Raw genomic sequence first — 17,466 nt, 5'->3', positions numbered from 1 at the left:
AAATGTTGTATACCAAGAGGTTTTGAGAAATTGACAATTATTGACAAAACGTCATGTAGGAAATGTACTGTGATATTGCTCTAAAATATACATGTTATTTTCATCATATATTTGTATTATTCTTATTCAACCCGGGCGAAGCCGAGTACCTCAGCTAGTGTATATATATATATACTAGCTTGGCTCGCCTCACCACGCGTCGTTACAGAGGCACGGGCTTGTTTTAGCTGAAGATAATGACTGTACCTGAGTTGCTGTGTTGTCATAATTTACACCAATCATAATACAAACGTTTATTTTGCACAAATGTATTTGCAATGTGCGTGATATTCCATCTTATAAAAAATTAAGTTGTCGAGTTAAGTTGAATTTTTTTTTTTAATGTTTTTTTCATTAAAAAAAAGAAGACCCTTAGGACAAACATACAAGAGATATGTGCATACAAGAAGTTTGGTACGATTTCACAAACGTTTGAGGGATTAGTTCAGTGACAAGAAAACACAAGACCGACACTGCACAGATATATATATATACTGTATATATATATACACACACACACACATAATATGTATATATACGAGATTGGGATGGTTGGGATTTTACATTCTAAAAGGAAAAGGATTATCCAACCGAACAAGTAACCGGATCTAACCCAGGAGAGCAACTCGATAGCGATTCGGTGAGCTTTTTCGCAATCCTGTGGAGGCGCAATGTATGTTTTGATGTATATAACCTGCAAAATAAGAGATGATTAAACCGACTCTGCTGGTCTTATAATAAACAAGCAAAAACTGCTCGCAACAAACATGTTTAGCGCTGAGACCTGATCTGCTCCTGCTTGTTTATTATTAGACCCACAGAGTAGTTCTCGTTCCTTATTTGGTTGGATGATCCTTTTCCTATATATATATTTGTTATATATTCGTATATATATATGTATCTATATTCGACCGTTGCTGTTGACTTGGAGGACCACCCCCTTGCTGAGGTCCTCCGCTGCCTGTTGGCTTGAAGGATCCGATCACACTCGCTCATGTGGGTTGAACGGCGTTCGGTCGGTGCCAAACACCTGAGAGCGAACTTTAGACGCCATGCGATTCGCGTGGGCTGCACAAAAGATTGTATCGGCATGAAGACGTGCATACACCTCCCAACACCCGCCGAATGGAGCCTCGATCACTCATCAATCGTGATGGCAAGCAGTGTGTGTGTGTGTGGGTGTGATTGCGAGTGTGTGAGTGGGTGTGGGTGTGTGTGTGAGTGATAGTGTGTGTATGTGAGTGTGTATGTGTGATTGCGAGTGTGTGAGTATGGGTGTGTGTGTGTGTGTGTGAGTGAGAGTGTGTGTATGTGAGTGTGTATGTGTGAGAGTGTGGGTGTGTGGGTTTGTATGTGTGAGTGTGTGTGAGATTGTGGGTGTGTATGTGTGAGTGTGGGTGGGTGTGTGGGTTTGTGTGTGTGTGTGTGTGTGTGTGTGTGTGTGTGTGTGTGTGTGTGTGTGTGTGTGTGTGTGTGTGTGTGTGTGTGTGTGTGTGTGTGTGTGAGAATGTGGGTTTGTAGGTTTGTATGTGTGAGTGTATATGTATGTGTGTGTGTTTCAGAGTGAGTGTGTGTATGTGTGAGCGTGTGTGTGTGTTTGTGAGTGTGTATGTGTGAGTGTGTGTATGTGTGAGTGTGTGTGTGTTTGTGAGTGTGTGTGACTGGCACACACAGTGCCTATATAAAGTCTACATCCCCTTTCAAAATTTTCACTTTTTGTTGCATGAAAACCTGGCATTAAAGTGAATTAAACAGAGTTTTCCCACTTTTATATACACATTGTAACCCAAAACTTCCAAGTGAAAAACAAATTCTACAAATTTCCGAAAATTAATTTAAAATATAAATCGATAATATCTTCGTTGGATAAGTATCTACCACCCTTATAATAGCAATTGTAAATTCGCTCAGGTGTAACCAATCGTCTTCAAAATCACGCACCAAGTTAATTGGCCTCCACATGTGTTAAATTGGTGTGATTCTGATTATTTGATAATAAAATCAGCTGGCCTGTAGGTTTCCTTTGCTGGGTAGTGCATCTCACAGCAAAGACTCAACCATGAGCACCAAGGGAGCTTTCAAAAGAACTCCGGATAAAGTTGTGGAAAAGCACAGATCAGGGGATGGGTATAAAAATATTTCAAAGGCTTTAAATATCCCTTGTAGCACAGTCAAGACAATGATTAAGAAATGGAAAGCGTACAGTACCACCAAGACCCTGCCTAGATCGGGCCGTTTTTCCAAACTGGATGACCAACCACGGAGGAGACTGATCAGAGAGGCCAGCAAGAGGCCAATGGCAACTTTGAAGGAGCTACAGGCCTTTATGGCAAAGACTGGTCAGTGTGTGCATGTGACAAAAATATCCCAAGCACTCCACAAGTCTTGCCTGTATGCTAGGGTGGCAAGAGGGAAGCCATTACTCAAAAAAGCCCACCTTGAGTCTCGTTTGAGGTATGCAAAAAACCACTCCGGGGATTCCGAAGCCATGTGGCGAAAAGTTTTGTGGTCTGACGAAACCAAGATGGAACTTTTTGGCCTAAATGCAAAATGTTATGTTTGGTGCAAACCCAACACAGCCCATCACCCAAAGAACACCATTCCTACTATGAAGCATGGTGGTGGCAGCATCATGTTATGGGGATGTTTCTCATCAGCAGGGACTGGGGCACTTGTCAGGATGGAAGGGAAAATGGATGGAGCAAAATACAGAAAATTCCTAGAGGAAAACCTGCTGCCCACTGAAAGAAAGCTGAAATTTGGATGGAAGATCACCTTTTAGCATAACGACCCGAAGCACACAGCCAAAGAAGCTACACTGGCGTGGCAAAGGAACAAAAAGATAAATGTCCTTGAGTGGCGCAGTCAGAGCCCTGACCTAAATCCAATCGAAAATCTGGTGCATGACTTTAAGATTGCTGTCCATCAACGCTCCCCATGCAACTTAACTGAGCTTGAACAGTTTTGTACAGAAGAATGGGGAGATATTGCCAAATCAAGGTGTGCAAAGTTGGAGAGACCTATCCCAACAGACTCAAAGCTGTAATTGCTGTGAAAGGTGCTTCAACCAAGTAGTAACTAAAGGGGGGTGGACACTTAATCACCCAAGATATTCTAGTTTTGTATTTTAATTAATATTCTGAAATTTGTAGAATTTGTTTTTCACTTTGGAAGGGGGTGTAGACTTTCTATAGGCACGGTATATGTTTATGTATATACAAGTAAGTATATACAAGTAAGTATATACATGTAAGTATATACATGTAAGTATATATATATATATATATATATATATATATATATATTAGATATGTATGTATATATTTAGATATGTATGTATGTATATATATATATATATATATATATATATATATATATATATATATATATATATATATATATATATATATATTGTTACGGTTCTCTACGCCGGCCTTCTTCCCCTTATCAAGGGGGGATTAATCCTCTTGTCTTTACTGGGCCTGGTGGAACCGAGACTTATTACGTCCCTCCCGGACACACGGTGTAGGGTTTCGGGACTACTTTTCGCTCATACCTAAGTACCCGCGCTGCCCTGGGAGCGAGGAAACAAGCCTCGCACGAACCACGTGTGGTTTGAGTACGCGTACACGTGGTCCGCACAGTCTTAGATGTTGGAACCCGATTGGAGCGATCTTATTCGTGCCACGCTTCGTCAACTGGAGAAATCACAGAAACGATCGAATCAAGAAGAAAGGAAGAACAGATGGGTTTAATTACTTCCCACACGTATATACAGTTCAAGGACGAAGAGACACAGAGCAATCCTTAAACAGTCTTTAACTTATCCCTGGGACAACGGGCCCGTCTCACTCACACAGGGGATTGCAGATGGGCAGGTGTTCCCCTCGCGTCGATGTCGTCGTCCAGAGATGGCCTCCGTCCGACTCTCCACGGTCCCCGGCACGTCCCGCGAAGATGGCGGCAGGCGAAGGCAGGGACTCGTAGCGCGTCTCTCGTACAAAGCAGATGATCGGGGAGAAACGGTAGAGGGCGGACTTTAGCGTGGCCGGCGGTTACTCAGCCTCGTTCACTCGCGCGGCTGCAATGCGCTATATTCATTATTAGCACGTCTGGCTGCGCCCGCATATATGTAGCGACCAACCCCTCTTCTTCAATACACTTGGTGTTGGTTGGCGCGCGCATTCCCGTGCAATGGTCAAGTTCATCAGGCAGTACAACGCGAGTCCTTTTATCTCTCTCCCTCGCAGCAAGTCAAGTCCTCTTAGCCCTCCGATGCAAGTCCTGTCGAGGGCTTTTGCAGCGGGTTTTATAGCTACGCCCCCGAACCTTCTGGAACTCACCAGACTCTTCTCACCATGCCCTCTGACGCCACGCCGCCGCCACCATCCTCGAGCTCTGATTGGCGGCTCGTGCTTACCGTCATTGCTTCTGCCGCTCCACCTCGACTCCGCCCCGATCCTTCATTGGCATACCTCGTATTAACTCGGCCAATGATCACCCAATGCTTAACAAACTGGATCGAGGCTAGGGTGGCTGGGAAATCGGTGGCAAGTAGGGTGTATTCCCTGGCTCCTACTCAATGCAGAATTAACACTGGAAGGGAACTAAGCTCACAAATACTAAGACATAACTATACTATTGTGAGGCTACATGTTGCTTGTGTGACTAACTATAGGGGACAGACTTTAACCTTTATTAAACTCACTTGACAGACTCAAGACCGCAACACTGCCCCCCTCCCTCGTCAGACTCATCCCCGAGTCGAACCTACTGGAATGACCGGTTTTGAGAAAGAGTTGGGACTAACTTTTAATTATGTGTGACACTTAGATGTGGTTCCCCCTAACATTTACTCTATCCCATGTATGCGACAGTTTTACAACACTAAATATGTCCCACCTACTGCGTTGAGTAGCTATCAGAATTACGCCCACAATTAACCGAATTGCGGAATTATTTTCAAACTAAACATAGAGCCGGTGGGCAGCATTTTATATACAAGCACAAATCTAACTTATTTACAGTTCTATGACCATATATATATGTATACATATATATATGTAATATATATATATATATATATATATATATATATATATATATTATATATATATATATATACTCATGTGTGTGTGTGTGTGTATGTGGCAGGTCTGCATAAGCATACATAATAAATATATTATTGCCACAATCCATCACACAACCTGCTTGCACCAGGATCCTCGCAATTCGCAGTGGCTTGAGCTGTCATTGTGGGCCTTATATGTTTTCTTATTTTTCTTCTTCATCCTCGTTCCTTGGCACCCCCTTCCCCAGAAGCGACTTCAGCGCAGTGCTCGTGCCTCCCCATCGCACGAGCAAGGGTGACGAGAGGGCTTCAATTCTCCCAGCACGGGCGGGGATACTGCTTCGCACTCCGGCCGCCGGACCGACCACCCGGGTCTCTTGCCTCTTCTCCTTGGTCGGACGACAATGACTGTGGGAGGTTCGACCGGGGCGCGGAAAAGAGCCCCCGGCGGCTCGGAATGATGGGTTGCCCCAGTTGGGAGCGCGATGCACTGAGAGAGCGGAGCGGCTGCCCGTAGGCGGTCCCGCACGGAATGCCAGCACGTGTCCCGGTACAGATCGTCCCGAAGCCGTCCCGTGCGGGGAAGATGTGTGCGACCAGAGCCCGTTACAAGTCGCCCCCGTGTACTTGGACTTACGCGCTGGTCCTGGCGGTCTGGATATTCATCTGTCTATCCTTGCTTGGAATTACTGGAGCCATGCCGCAAGTACTCCGACTCGGTGAGTGCACACTGTGTGTCTGTGCCCCCATCCCGCCCTCACCCCCTAATGATTCATACCTCTCGTCATAACGCTCGTCGGAGCTTTTCGCGCCAATTTTGATGCGGTTCGCACCGAGAGAACGTCTTTCATAGACGGCACCAAAGTACCAATTCGCTTTGTGCTGTCTGATCGGCTTCGCTTGGCCGTTGTTGTCGCTAATTTGCGGGTTGTTTCGCGACAATGGCCAAGGAGGGTTGAATGAAAACACTTGCGCGTTTTACCGTTGCCGATGGCTTCCCGCCGTGGGGGACCTTCCACACCACCGAGCGTCTGTATAGTCTAGGATCCTCGATCTACGTTGTTGCTTTTCTTATTGTAACGACGCATATCGGAGCAACGTCCCGCATATCCACAATCAACCCACGGATCCCCCTTTTGTTGGAATTCTACGTCCCGCCCTTTTCCACTTCTCTTCTCATACCCCTCACCAGCACGCGTGCAGCACACGTACCTGCGTGAGCACCTTGCGGGCAATTTTGTTACCGTCACGCTGTAATTCACGGGGAATGGGGGAGTTGGTGTGGGATATTTATCCTCCCGGATGACATTAATGTGTTTTCACTAACAATACGAACTGCATGACAGTTTGCAGGGGGACGATGTGGCCTTAAATATCGCGGCAGCGCACTCGGTGAAAGCGTTTAAAGGTGTCTCAAACCCAATGAGTTTGATCGCTCAAATGACACGCGTGCTTAAGGTCTCTCCGCAATGAGCACCATGCGTACACCACCTCACGTCAACGATAACTAGAATGCAACTTGGTTGGTATTTACATGCTTACTGTAACTTATAAAACGTCAAAACACTTTGGTGATAGTGTGCAATTGGCCTGCGCTTCGGTGAAAAAGTGACTTCTTCCTCTTCAAAAGTTCTGCTTCTGCCTCTTCTTCTTCATCTCTCATTTGCAGCCCTTGTTGATCGTTGATACTGTAACTTATAAAACGTCAAAACACTGTTGATGGTGTGCAATTGGCCTGCGCTTGGGAGAAAAAGTGACTTCTTCTTCTTCAAATAATGCTTCTCCTGCCTCTTCTTCTTCTTCTCTCATTTGCAGCCTTTGTAGATAGTTGATAGATGATACTGTAACTTATAAAACGTCAAAACACTTTGTTGATGGTGTGCAATTGGCCTGCGCTTCGGTGAAAAAGTGACTTCTTCTTCTTCCAAAGTGCTGCCTCTGCCTCTTCTTCTTCATCTCTCATTTGCAGCCCTTGTTGATCGTTGATACTGTAACTTATAAAACGTCAAAACACTGTTGATGGTGTGCAATTGGCCTACGCTTGGGAGAAAAAGTGACTTCTTCTTCTTCAAATAATGCTTCTCCTGCCTCTTCTTCTTCTTCTCTCATTTGCAGCCCTTGTAGAAAGTTGATAGATGACACTGTAACTTATAAAACGTCAAAACACTTTGTTGATGGTGTGCAATTGGCCTGCGCTTGGGAGAAAAAGTGACTTCTTCTTCTTCAAATAATGCTTATCCTGCCTCTTCTTCTTCTTCTCTCATTTGCAGCCCTTGTAGATAGTTGATAGATGATACTGTAACTTATAAAACGTCAAAACACTTTGTTGATGGTGTGCAATTGGCCTGCGCTTGGGAGAAAAAGTGCCTTCTTCTTCTTCTTCAAATAATTCCTGTTCTGCCTCTTCTTCTTCTCTCATATGCAGCCCAAGGATGCGGGGTGGCATCATTAGCTGAGGGAGACGTTGTGCCACTGATGCGGTTCCCTATGTAGCTTACAGAATGAATTCCCACTGCACATTCACGTCCATGTTTTCGCCGCTAATTAGGAAAACATCATTATACGTTAAGCTGGTGATGTCGTGACGTCGAGTGTATGACCAAGGTAACCTGGGTTAGGAATGCAACGTACATCCTTGTGGGATTCACGGCACGTAATGGCATTAAGTCAATCGGATGAAAAACGACGATTTTAGAAATGCAGCCTATGTTGACCTTTTGGCCTACGTGTGGCCGAGAAAAATATATTTCCGGGTTCTGGTCAGCGCGCGCATCGATTTTGACCGTGCGCGTCAACAATGTTTTTTTTTCAAATTTGGTATCGACGTTCGCGCACTGTTCTCTCCTACAAAACTGCGTTTAGTTTGTCCAAATCCAACCAGCCGTTCCAAAGATATGAGTAGTTTTGTGTGCCGTGACGTCATGAATCCAATAGGGAAGTTGCATGTGACGTCATCGTCTTAGTCACGTGACCGCTTGGGTGGAAAAACATTGCTTCTGCTACCATACGTAATGGCGGCAATTTGAAACTCGTCTCACATATAAATTGCCCCCTACACGATGGTAAAGAGTTGTTGTGCTGTCGAATGTACAGCCCGATTTCATCCGGACGACACAACGCTAAAACGGCTTCATGGCTGCCTTGACTGCAGCTCTCAGGTGAGAATATGGCTCATGAGGTTGTTACCTTCGCTCGCAAAGCGAAAAGCCGGATTAGGCGTTTGGTTACGTACACGTGGAGTGTGTGTGGCGTACTTGTGGAGTGTATGTGGCGTACTTGTGGAGTGTATGTGGCGTACTTGTGGAGTGTGTGTGGCGTACGTGTGGAGTGTGTGTGGGGTACTTGTGGAGTATGTGGCGTACTTGTGGAGTGTGTGTGGTGTACTTGTGGAGTGTGTGTGGCGTACTTGTGGAGTGTGTGTGGCGTACTTGTGGAGTGTGTGTGGCGTACTTGTGGAGTGTGTGTGGCGTACTTGTGGAGTGTGTGTGGCGTACTTGTGGAGTGTGTGTGGCGTACTTGTGGAGTGTGTGTGGCGTACTTGTGGAGTGTGTGTGGCGTACTTGTGGAGTGTGTGTGGCGTACTTGTGGCATATGTGTGGAGTGTGTGTGGCATACCTGTGGCATACGTGTGGAGTGTGTGTACTGTGGAGTGTATGTGGCGTACTTGTGGGTCCACACAGGTCCACAGGCAGAAGACACAGCCTCAGTTTCTCGCAATACCGCGAAAACGCCTCAACGGGCAAGCTAGGTGCATAAACTGACAGGTGCGTCTGATGAAACGACAGCTTTCCCGCCATGTTGTTTATGCCACCCAAGATGGCGGCCGGAACCGGTTGCCATGGACGACGCTCACGTGATGCAAGGCCTCTATCGGCTGGATATTGCCATTTATTGAAACGAAGACGATCTTTGTCGGGTTCGTGTGAAGCAACCAGAAGGCCTAGAGAGCTGCGGGTGGTCTCGTTAGTTAGACCTGGATCCTATCTCGTTTGTCATGAAGTTGTAAGTGTCTGTGATAATCTGGTGGACTGGGAGAAGAGATCGTGGGAGACCAGCGGCCTGTTAGACCACTTGCGCATGCGCAGTGTTGACGCGATGGACGCATTGGAATGTTTGACGGTACGGCGAGGCGATCTCGAGATCGAAATGGCAGTCTATAATATGCTTGAAGAACTTAATGATTTTCAGAATAAATACATTTTAAAATAACTTAAGCTTGTGTTCATTATTTTACAAAAAAAAGGCCTACAAGTCCCATTGGCTGTCTTTAATTTCTCTCTGGACGGCGCCACAGCAGATGACGAGGACCGCAAGGCAAGAGGACACAAAAAACACCTCTATATGTGCAATCCATGCTTTTCAAAAAAAAGAAAAAAAACCGCATCGCCGCATCAATTCTGGAACTTTGGTCTGACCAGAGACCAGCAATATATATATTTTTTGGCCTTAGGAATGCAACGTACATCCTTGTGGGATCCACGGCACGTAATGGCAATTGGAAAATGACCGGTGAGCTCTTGGCACGCCTTGGTGGTGGACACAAAACCTGGAGGCAACGAGCTTCTTAGTTATGGAGAAAGGACTGGGTAATTGAGTGGTAAAAATATTACTATTATTATTATAAATGTTATTTGTACCACTGAGTGTGACACGTGCACCCGTGACGTCTATCCCTTTCTCTTTGCCGTTTTCTTTGGCCGTGGACCGGAATGTATTCGCCCCCAGTTAATTTGTGGTTAAATGAGGCGATATTTCCATGTAAGGTTTACGTGATTGAGAAAGCAAATCAAAGCCACTTTGATACCGCACAATGTGGAACACACACAACCTCTCCATTGGTGTCGGGCGTATTGCCTCACTCTCTTCCCTTGGTTGGTATTTACATGCTTACTGTAACTTATAAAACGTCAAAACACTTTGTTGATGGTGTGGAATTGGCCTGCGCTTGGGAGGAAAAGTGACTTCTTCTTCTTCAAATAATGCTTCTTCTGCCTCTTCTTCTTCCTCTCTCATTTGCAGCCCTTGTTGATAGTTGATACTGTCTCTCACGATCAGATTGATTTCTCTCAACGTTCTCTTTATAAACCCTTGGTCGAGAAAAAATACTTTCCCTTTTCTGTCCATTACCATGCCCTCTCACCATCTTTTCACCCCACACCATCTGTTCCGTTCCCCATCAACCCTTCCCTCTCCCCCATTCTTTTTCTCCCCTCTAATTCCCCACTATCCCTCTTATTTATACCCCATTATCTCTCTTCTTTAGCCATCTATCCCTCTTTCCCTTCCCCAAATATCCCTCTTATTTGCTTACTCCCACTATCCATACCCCCCCCTCCCCCCCCACTATCCCTTTTATCCCCACCAATGTCCATATCCCCCTACCCCATTATCCCTTCTCTCCCCTCCCCCCACTATCCCTTTTCTCCCCCCCCCCCACTATCCCTTTTCTCCCCCCCCCCGACTCCCCTTACTATCCACATCCCCCTCCCCCCAATATCCCTTCCCTACCCTCCCCCACCCTCCCACTATCCATATCCCCCTCCCCCCACTATCCCTTTTCTCCCCCCCCCCCGACTCCCCTTACTATCCATATCCCCCTCCCCCCAATATCCCTTCTCTACCCTCCCACTATCCATATCCCCTCCCCCCACTATCCCTTCTTCCGGCCCCGCTATCCATCTCGATCTCCCCCCACCTCCCACTATCCATGTTTTCTCTCACCCTACTACTGTCCCCCATCATCACTCATACTATCCTTGTTCCTTCATTACGCCCCTCCCCTTCTTCGTTTATCCCAGCCCTCTTTCTTCCCCTATCCCCAATCCCCCTTTCTTGCCCTACTCTACCCCACCCCACATCCCACTTTCCCTTACCTTACCCCATATGTCCCTTTTCCCCTACCCCATTTCTTCCACTACCCCACCCCTTACACCCATTCCCGTTTCTTCTCCGAACCCCCATATCCCTTTCTTCCCCTAAGCCCCATCCTTATTTCCCCCCTAACCCCCACGTCCCCTTTCTTCCCATCTCTCTCTCTCTGCACCTGTCCGGGTCTCCGGGAGCGCATGATGGGCTCATGATGAGGACGCGACGTCAGCACTGAAGCCCCACGGACGAAAGCACCACAGATTTGTCCCCGTACAGCGTTTTGCTTCTAATTAGTGAGGATCCGGCTGTTTATCGACGGGAAAATGCGAGAGGGATTTTCATTATGATTCCAACACGTACAGAGAAAGCCGCTTTAATACCCAGTGAACGGGTCCGTCGATGGCCGCGTTTCTCTTCAATGGAGCCTTAGGGTACCGGCTTGGCTCTCCGTGCCCTGGTCCCCTCGGACATGCCCTGGTCCCTGCGGACGTGCCCTGGTCCCCGCGGACGTGTGCTGGTCCACTCGGACATGCCCTGGTCCCCGCGGACGTGTCCTGGTCCACTCGGACGTGCCCAGGTCCCCGCGGACGTGCCCTGGTTCCCTCGGCCATGCCCTGGACTAGTGTCCAGGGTACCGGACCGGCCGTCTCCGCGGACGTGTCCTGGTCCCCTCGGACGTGCCCTGGTCGCCTTCGGACGCCGATACCGTGCTCTCCGAAAGTCTTTTTTTTTTTATCGTTTCATACGTTTGTCACTGGGTTCTCTTTTTGATTTGTCTTATCTTATTTGTTACTCGTGGAGCTTGAGGTTGCTTCAATTAATCATAGGTTGTGTTTAAGCGCTGTATAAGCAAGATCAGTCGCAACAATCAGAACAATTTCTCTCAATATTGTTTTTATAAACCAGTTGTCGAAAGTCATAAAACAAAGGTTTTATTTATTTATTTTACCACACAAGGCAACCCCGTTGCCGCCGCCGCCTTTTAATTCACTGTGACGTGTTCCCTGTGTGGCGCGCTTTTCTGAAGAGATGCAAAACAAACAAGAAAGAGCAATCGGAGATTGGAAACCCTCGCCAGGATGTATTTTCAGTGGTTTTTAAGGCTTTTGTGTTAAAACAAATATGTTGGCTGAACCACGTGACCGATGACGTCATTTTTTTTCGTAAACTAATTTATTCCTAGATTATGCTCATGAAATTTCATCTTGATCGGATGAAGTTTTGTACTTGTCGAATTATGACGTCATAATGGAGGCACCTATGACATCATCATTAACATATTTTATTCCCCATGGAAAGTTCTTTACAATGAGCCATGTCTCAATTTTTTCTATTCAGCACTTTTGGAGATATAGAGGTGCAGTTTTTCGTTTTTTCCAAGATGGCGGCCGAACCACGTGACAGATGACGTCATAATTATTATCATTAAAAATTGTACAGGTGGAGTTGCACCTAAGGTGAAATTTTCCTGTCAATCAGACCAAATGTTGCAGAGAAAATCATGTTTATTCTGTGTGGACAAACAAACAGACAACCAACATACTTGCCGGAATATATTCCGGCAAGTAACAAACAAACAGACAAACAAACGGACTCAAATGCAATAACCTCTCCTCGTGCGAGGGTAATAAGACCGACAACGGCGAAGCCAGGCTTGATACTTTAGTTGAAGAGGATAGTATGACCTGGGTAGGGATACCAGTTGGCAAATCATGTAAGTTTTTTTTTTTTTTTTTAACTTCAGGCATTGACATCAGGTTCGTGAAGGACCTGCACAAAAAGTACCCAACTCATTGTTGCTATATCCAGCCAATGGCGAATCTGCCAATGGGGTATCCGCGAATGGAAAACCTTACGTCATTTCCTCATTCTGCTTTAAACTCAATATCTCTATTTTCATTCCAAACACAAATTAATACTTTAGTATTAATGTATCAAAATATAATGTTAAATCACGATTGTATTGAGATATTATCAAACCAGCGAACCGTCATCATCTGTTCACTTCCTGATTCTGGAGCAACGTCCGTGTCGATCGCATTTCAAAATCATTATCGTATTGAGGAATTTATTTAATCTCCTCCCTACCTTATGACATGTTGTTACCCGCTGGGACTCCAAAACGTTCCACAGAAAATTTTCTTTTCTTTTACTAAAATATGCAACTGTAATGGTTACTAAATGCTGCGCCCCCTGTCATGTGACCAGATCCTCAGCTCTGATTGGTGTATGTTTGTGGGGACATACGGACAGACAAACGTTGTTCTAGATGTCATTGCCCTACGGGCATCACTGTACAAAGGTGAGGTGATGTGATGTTTGTACAGTGATGTACAAACAGTCAGACATGGAGATGTACAAACAGCTTGTAATGGAGCAGCCGTACACACATGTACACACACGTACATACGTTCATACACACACGCATACATACATACATACAAACATACATACATAGTATACATACATACATACATACATACATACATACATACATACATACGTGGCACGACACAAGACTAAGTAGAGCCATACGGTACACACATGTACACACACGTACATACATACATCCATACATACGTATACATACATGCATACATACATGCATACATACATACATACATACATACATACATACATACATACATTCACTTCTAAGCCGTCTTGCCTGGGTTCGAATCCAGACCCAGCCATCATCCTGGTGTTTCATAGGCAGGGTGATTCATCTATGTGTGTGCCGTTCCTCGGATGGACGTTAAACTTGGCGTCCGGCATTATTTGGTGGACGTTAAATATCTCACGGTGTCCTTCGGGAAGAGTAGGTGAGCTATCGTCGGCACCCTGAACAAATTACAAATTCCTGCAATAACCTACAGGGGGCACTGCACCACCTGCACAGCTCTGTTTCCAGCAATGATCCAACCAGCAGCCACAAGCTGCATATGAAATGAAGTGAGCTCGTTTAAAGTCCCCTCATATGGATGGAACCATCCATGTGCGAGCATCCCCGACTGGCATTGCACCAGATGGGAATTTTAGTCTGATTAGGTTTCATGCTGCATTTTCAAACCCATTATGAAATGGCTTAAAATCTTGTTACCTTTCTTCCCTGGACCCTCAGGCTTGTGTCTGGTAGAAAATAAAAAATGAGCGTTGTTTTGCCCACCTGCCCAAAGCAGTATGATATGGCGTCGACATTTATAATATGATTACAAATCTATTTGTGCACATACAGTCGTGGCCAAAAATATTGGCACCCTTGCACTTTTTTCAAATAATTCACCATTTCTTCCAGAAAATTGTTGAAATACAAAAATCTATTGGTATCCATGTATGTATTTCTTTGATTGGCAGAGGAACAAAACAAAAAAAGCTGAAAAAAATACAAAAACGTAGCTTATTCAACACAGAAATCCTGAAATGGCCCAGATAATATTATTGGCACCTTTTAGAACTGGTTAGAAATAATTAGATTTCAAGGAGGTGATTCTCCTTTACTTTGGAATTGAACTCACCTGTGGTGAGCTGCAGGTGCCTGCAACATAAAAATCACTTGTTCAATCAGTTTTTTTTTTTTGTATACAAGATCGAGGCTCGTCTAGGAGCTAACATCAATCACAAAACAAAACAAGAAAAAGAGCAATCAGAGATTGCAAACCCTCACCAGGATGTATTTTCAGTGGTTTTTAAGGCTTTTTTTGTTAAAACAAATATGGCGGCCGAACCATGTGACCGATGACGTCATCATTATTTTTTTTTCTCCACCAGTTTATGTGGATATGGCGCTCAAGAAATTCCATCTTGATTGGATGAAGTTTTGTACTTGTCGAATTATGACGTCATAATGGAGGCACCTATGACATCATCATTAACATTTTATTGCCCATGGAGAGTTCTTTACAATGAGCCATGTCTCAATTTTTTCTATTCAGCGCTTTCGGGGATATAGAGGTGCAAAGTTTTTCGGTTTTTCCAAGAAGGCGGCCGAACCACGGACGTCATCATTATTTTTTTTCTCCACAAGTTTATGCCGACATGGTGCTCAAGAAATTTCATCTTGATTCGATGAAGTTTTGTACTTGTCGAATCATGATGTCATAATGGAGGCACCTATGACATCATCATTAACATCTTTTATTCCCCATGGAGAGTTCTTTATAATGAGCAATGTCTCAATTTTTCTACTGGTGTGACTCGGCGCGCTCCGCGTGCCTCACCACACGTCGTTTCGGAGGAATAGGCATTTTGACCATTTCGGTGTCTTTTGGGGCTTCATGGTGTTTTGGGTCTTCAGGGCCATTTGGGTCTTCAGGGTCTTTGCAGTCCTCTGGGCCTTTAAGGGCATTTTGGGTCTAAGGGGTGTTTTGGATATTCGGGGTCTTTGGGGTCTTCAGTGTCTTCAGGGGCTTTTTGGCCTTGAGGGTCTTTTGTTTCCTCTGAATCTTTAAGAGTCTTTGGGGTATTTTGGTTCTTCTGGGTATTTAAGGGTATTTGGGGTCTAAAAGGTCTTTGGGGGTCTTCAGGATGTTTTGGATCTTCAGGGTGTTTTGGGTCTTTGGGGTCTTTGTGTCTTCAGGGTCTTTTGGGTGTTTGGGGTCTTTTGGGTCTACTGGGTGTTTTGGGTCTTTGGGGTCTTTTGGGTCTTCAGGGTATTTTGGATCATCTGTGCCTTTAAGGGTATTTTTGGTATTTTGGGTCTTTGGGGATTTTAGGGTATTTGGGGTCTTCGGGCTCTTCAGGGTCTTTGTGGTCTTCAGGGTCTTTGGGGTCTTCAGGGGGGTTGTGGTCTTCAGGGTGTTTTAGGTCTTCAGGTTGTTTTGAGTCTTTGGGGTCTTTTGGGTCTTTTGGGTCTTCCGGGTCTTTTGGGTCTTCAGAGGCTTTTTGGTCTTAAGGGTCTTTTGTTTCCTCTCTTTAAGAGTCTTTGGGATATTTTGGTTCTTCTGGGTATTTAAGGGTATTTTGGGTATAAAGGGTCTTTAAGGGCCTTTGGGGTCTTCAGGGTGTTTTGCGTCTTCAGGGTGTTTTGGGTCTTCGGGGACTTTGGGTCTTTGTGGCCTTTTGGGTCTTTTGGGTCTTCAGAGCCATTTGGATCTTCAGGGTATTTTGGATCATCTGTGCCTTGAAGGGTATTTTGGGTATTTTGGGTCTTTGGGGTCTTTAGGGTCTTTGGGGTCTTCAGGGTCTTTGAGGTCTTCTGGGTATTTGTGGTCTTCAGGGTGTTTTGGGCCTTCAGGGTGTTTTGGGTCTTCGGGGTATTTTGGGTATTTTGGGTCTTCTGTGTGTTTTGGGTCTTCGGGGTGTTTTCGGTCTTCGGGGTGTTTTGGGTCTTTGGGGTGTTTTGGGTCTTTGGGGTGTTTTGGGTCTTTGGGGTGTTTTTGGTCTTCAGGGTATTTTGGGTCTTTGGGCTATTTTGGGTCTTTGGGCTATTTTGGGTCTTTGGGGTATTTTGGGTCTTTCAGGGTCTTAATGGTCTTTGTGGTCTTCAGGATGTTTTGGGTCTTTGCGGTCTTTTGGGTCTTTAAGGGTCTTTATGGTCTTCAGTGTGTTCTGGGTCTTTGGGGTCTTTTGGGTCTTCGGGGTATTTTGGGTCTTTGGGGTATTTTGGGTCTTCATTGTTTTTTGGGGTCTTCAGGGTCTTTAAGGGTCTTTGTGGTCTTCAGGATGTTTTGGGTCTTCAGAGGCTTTTTGGTCTTAAGGGTCTTTTGTTTCCTCTGAGTCTTTAAGAGTCTTTGGAGTATTTTGGTTCTTCTGTGTATTTAAGGGTATTTTGGGTATAAAGGGTGTTTAAGGGCTTCTGTGGTCTTCAGGGTGTTTTGGGTCTTCAGGGTGTTTTGAGTCTTTGGGGTCTTTTGGGTCTTTTGGGTCTTCCAGGTCTTTTGGGTCTTCAGAGGCTTTTTGGTCTTAAGGGTCTTTTGTTTCCTCTGAGTCTTTAAGAGTCTTTGGGGTATTTTGGTTCTTCTGGGTATTTAAGGGTATTTTGGGTATAAAGGGTCTTTAAGGGCCTTTGGGGTCTTCAGGGTGTTTTGCATCTTCAGGGTATGTTGGGTCTTTGGGGTCTTTGGGTCTTTTGGGTCTTTGGGGTCTTTGGGGTGTTTTGGGTCTTTTGGGTCTTCAGTGTGATTTGGATCTTCAGGGTCTTTTGGATCATCTGTGCCTTTAAGGGTATTTTGGGTATTTTGGGGTCATTAGGGTATTTGGGGTCTTCAAGGTCTTTGGGGTCTTCAGGGTATTTGTGGTCTTCAGGGTGTTTTGGGTCTTTGGTGTCTTCAGGGGCTTTTTGGTCTTAAGGGTCTTTTGTTTTCTCTGAGTCTTTAAGAGTCTTTGGGGTATTTTGGTTCTTCAGGGCATTTAAGGGTATCTTGGGTATAAAGGGTCTTTAAGGGCCTTTGGGGTCTTCAGGGTGTTTTGGGTCTTCAGGGTGTTTCGGGTCTTTGGGGACTTTGGGTCTTTGTGGCCTTTTGGGTCTTTTGGGTCTTCAGAGCCATTTG

The 17,466-nt window shown here is 45.3% G+C and overlaps 1 protein-coding gene across 2 annotated transcripts in view; it reads left to right on the top strand.

Annotated features, from left to right (window-relative positions):
- The window catches only part of LOC137439811 (glutamate receptor ionotropic, kainate 2), a 426,037-nt gene that overhangs the window by 19,699 nt on the left and 388,872 nt on the right, over window positions 1–17,466 (top strand). The window contains exons 1-2 of one of the 2 annotated variants that reach the window (XM_078767891.1): window positions 956–1,195; window positions 5,359–5,829. In XM_078767891.1, the coding sequence (XP_078624017.1) occupies window positions 5,643–5,829 (187 nt within the window). In that variant the 5' untranslated portion in view covers window positions 956–1,195; window positions 5,359–5,642. Of the gene's footprint in view, window positions 1–955; window positions 1,196–5,358; window positions 5,830–17,466 lie in introns of those variants that run through there. The other variant, XM_068135931.2, reaches the window with a different exon arrangement.

Source organism: Myxine glutinosa, chromosome 14 (assembly GCF_964187855.1).
Source record: "Myxine glutinosa chromosome 14, kmMyxGlut1.1, whole genome shotgun sequence".
Taxonomy (NCBI): Eukaryota; Metazoa; Chordata; class Myxini; order Myxiniformes; family Myxinidae; genus Myxine; species Myxine glutinosa.
Note: the sequence above shows the minus strand (reverse complement) of the source record. Positions and strands in the feature narration are given on the sequence as shown.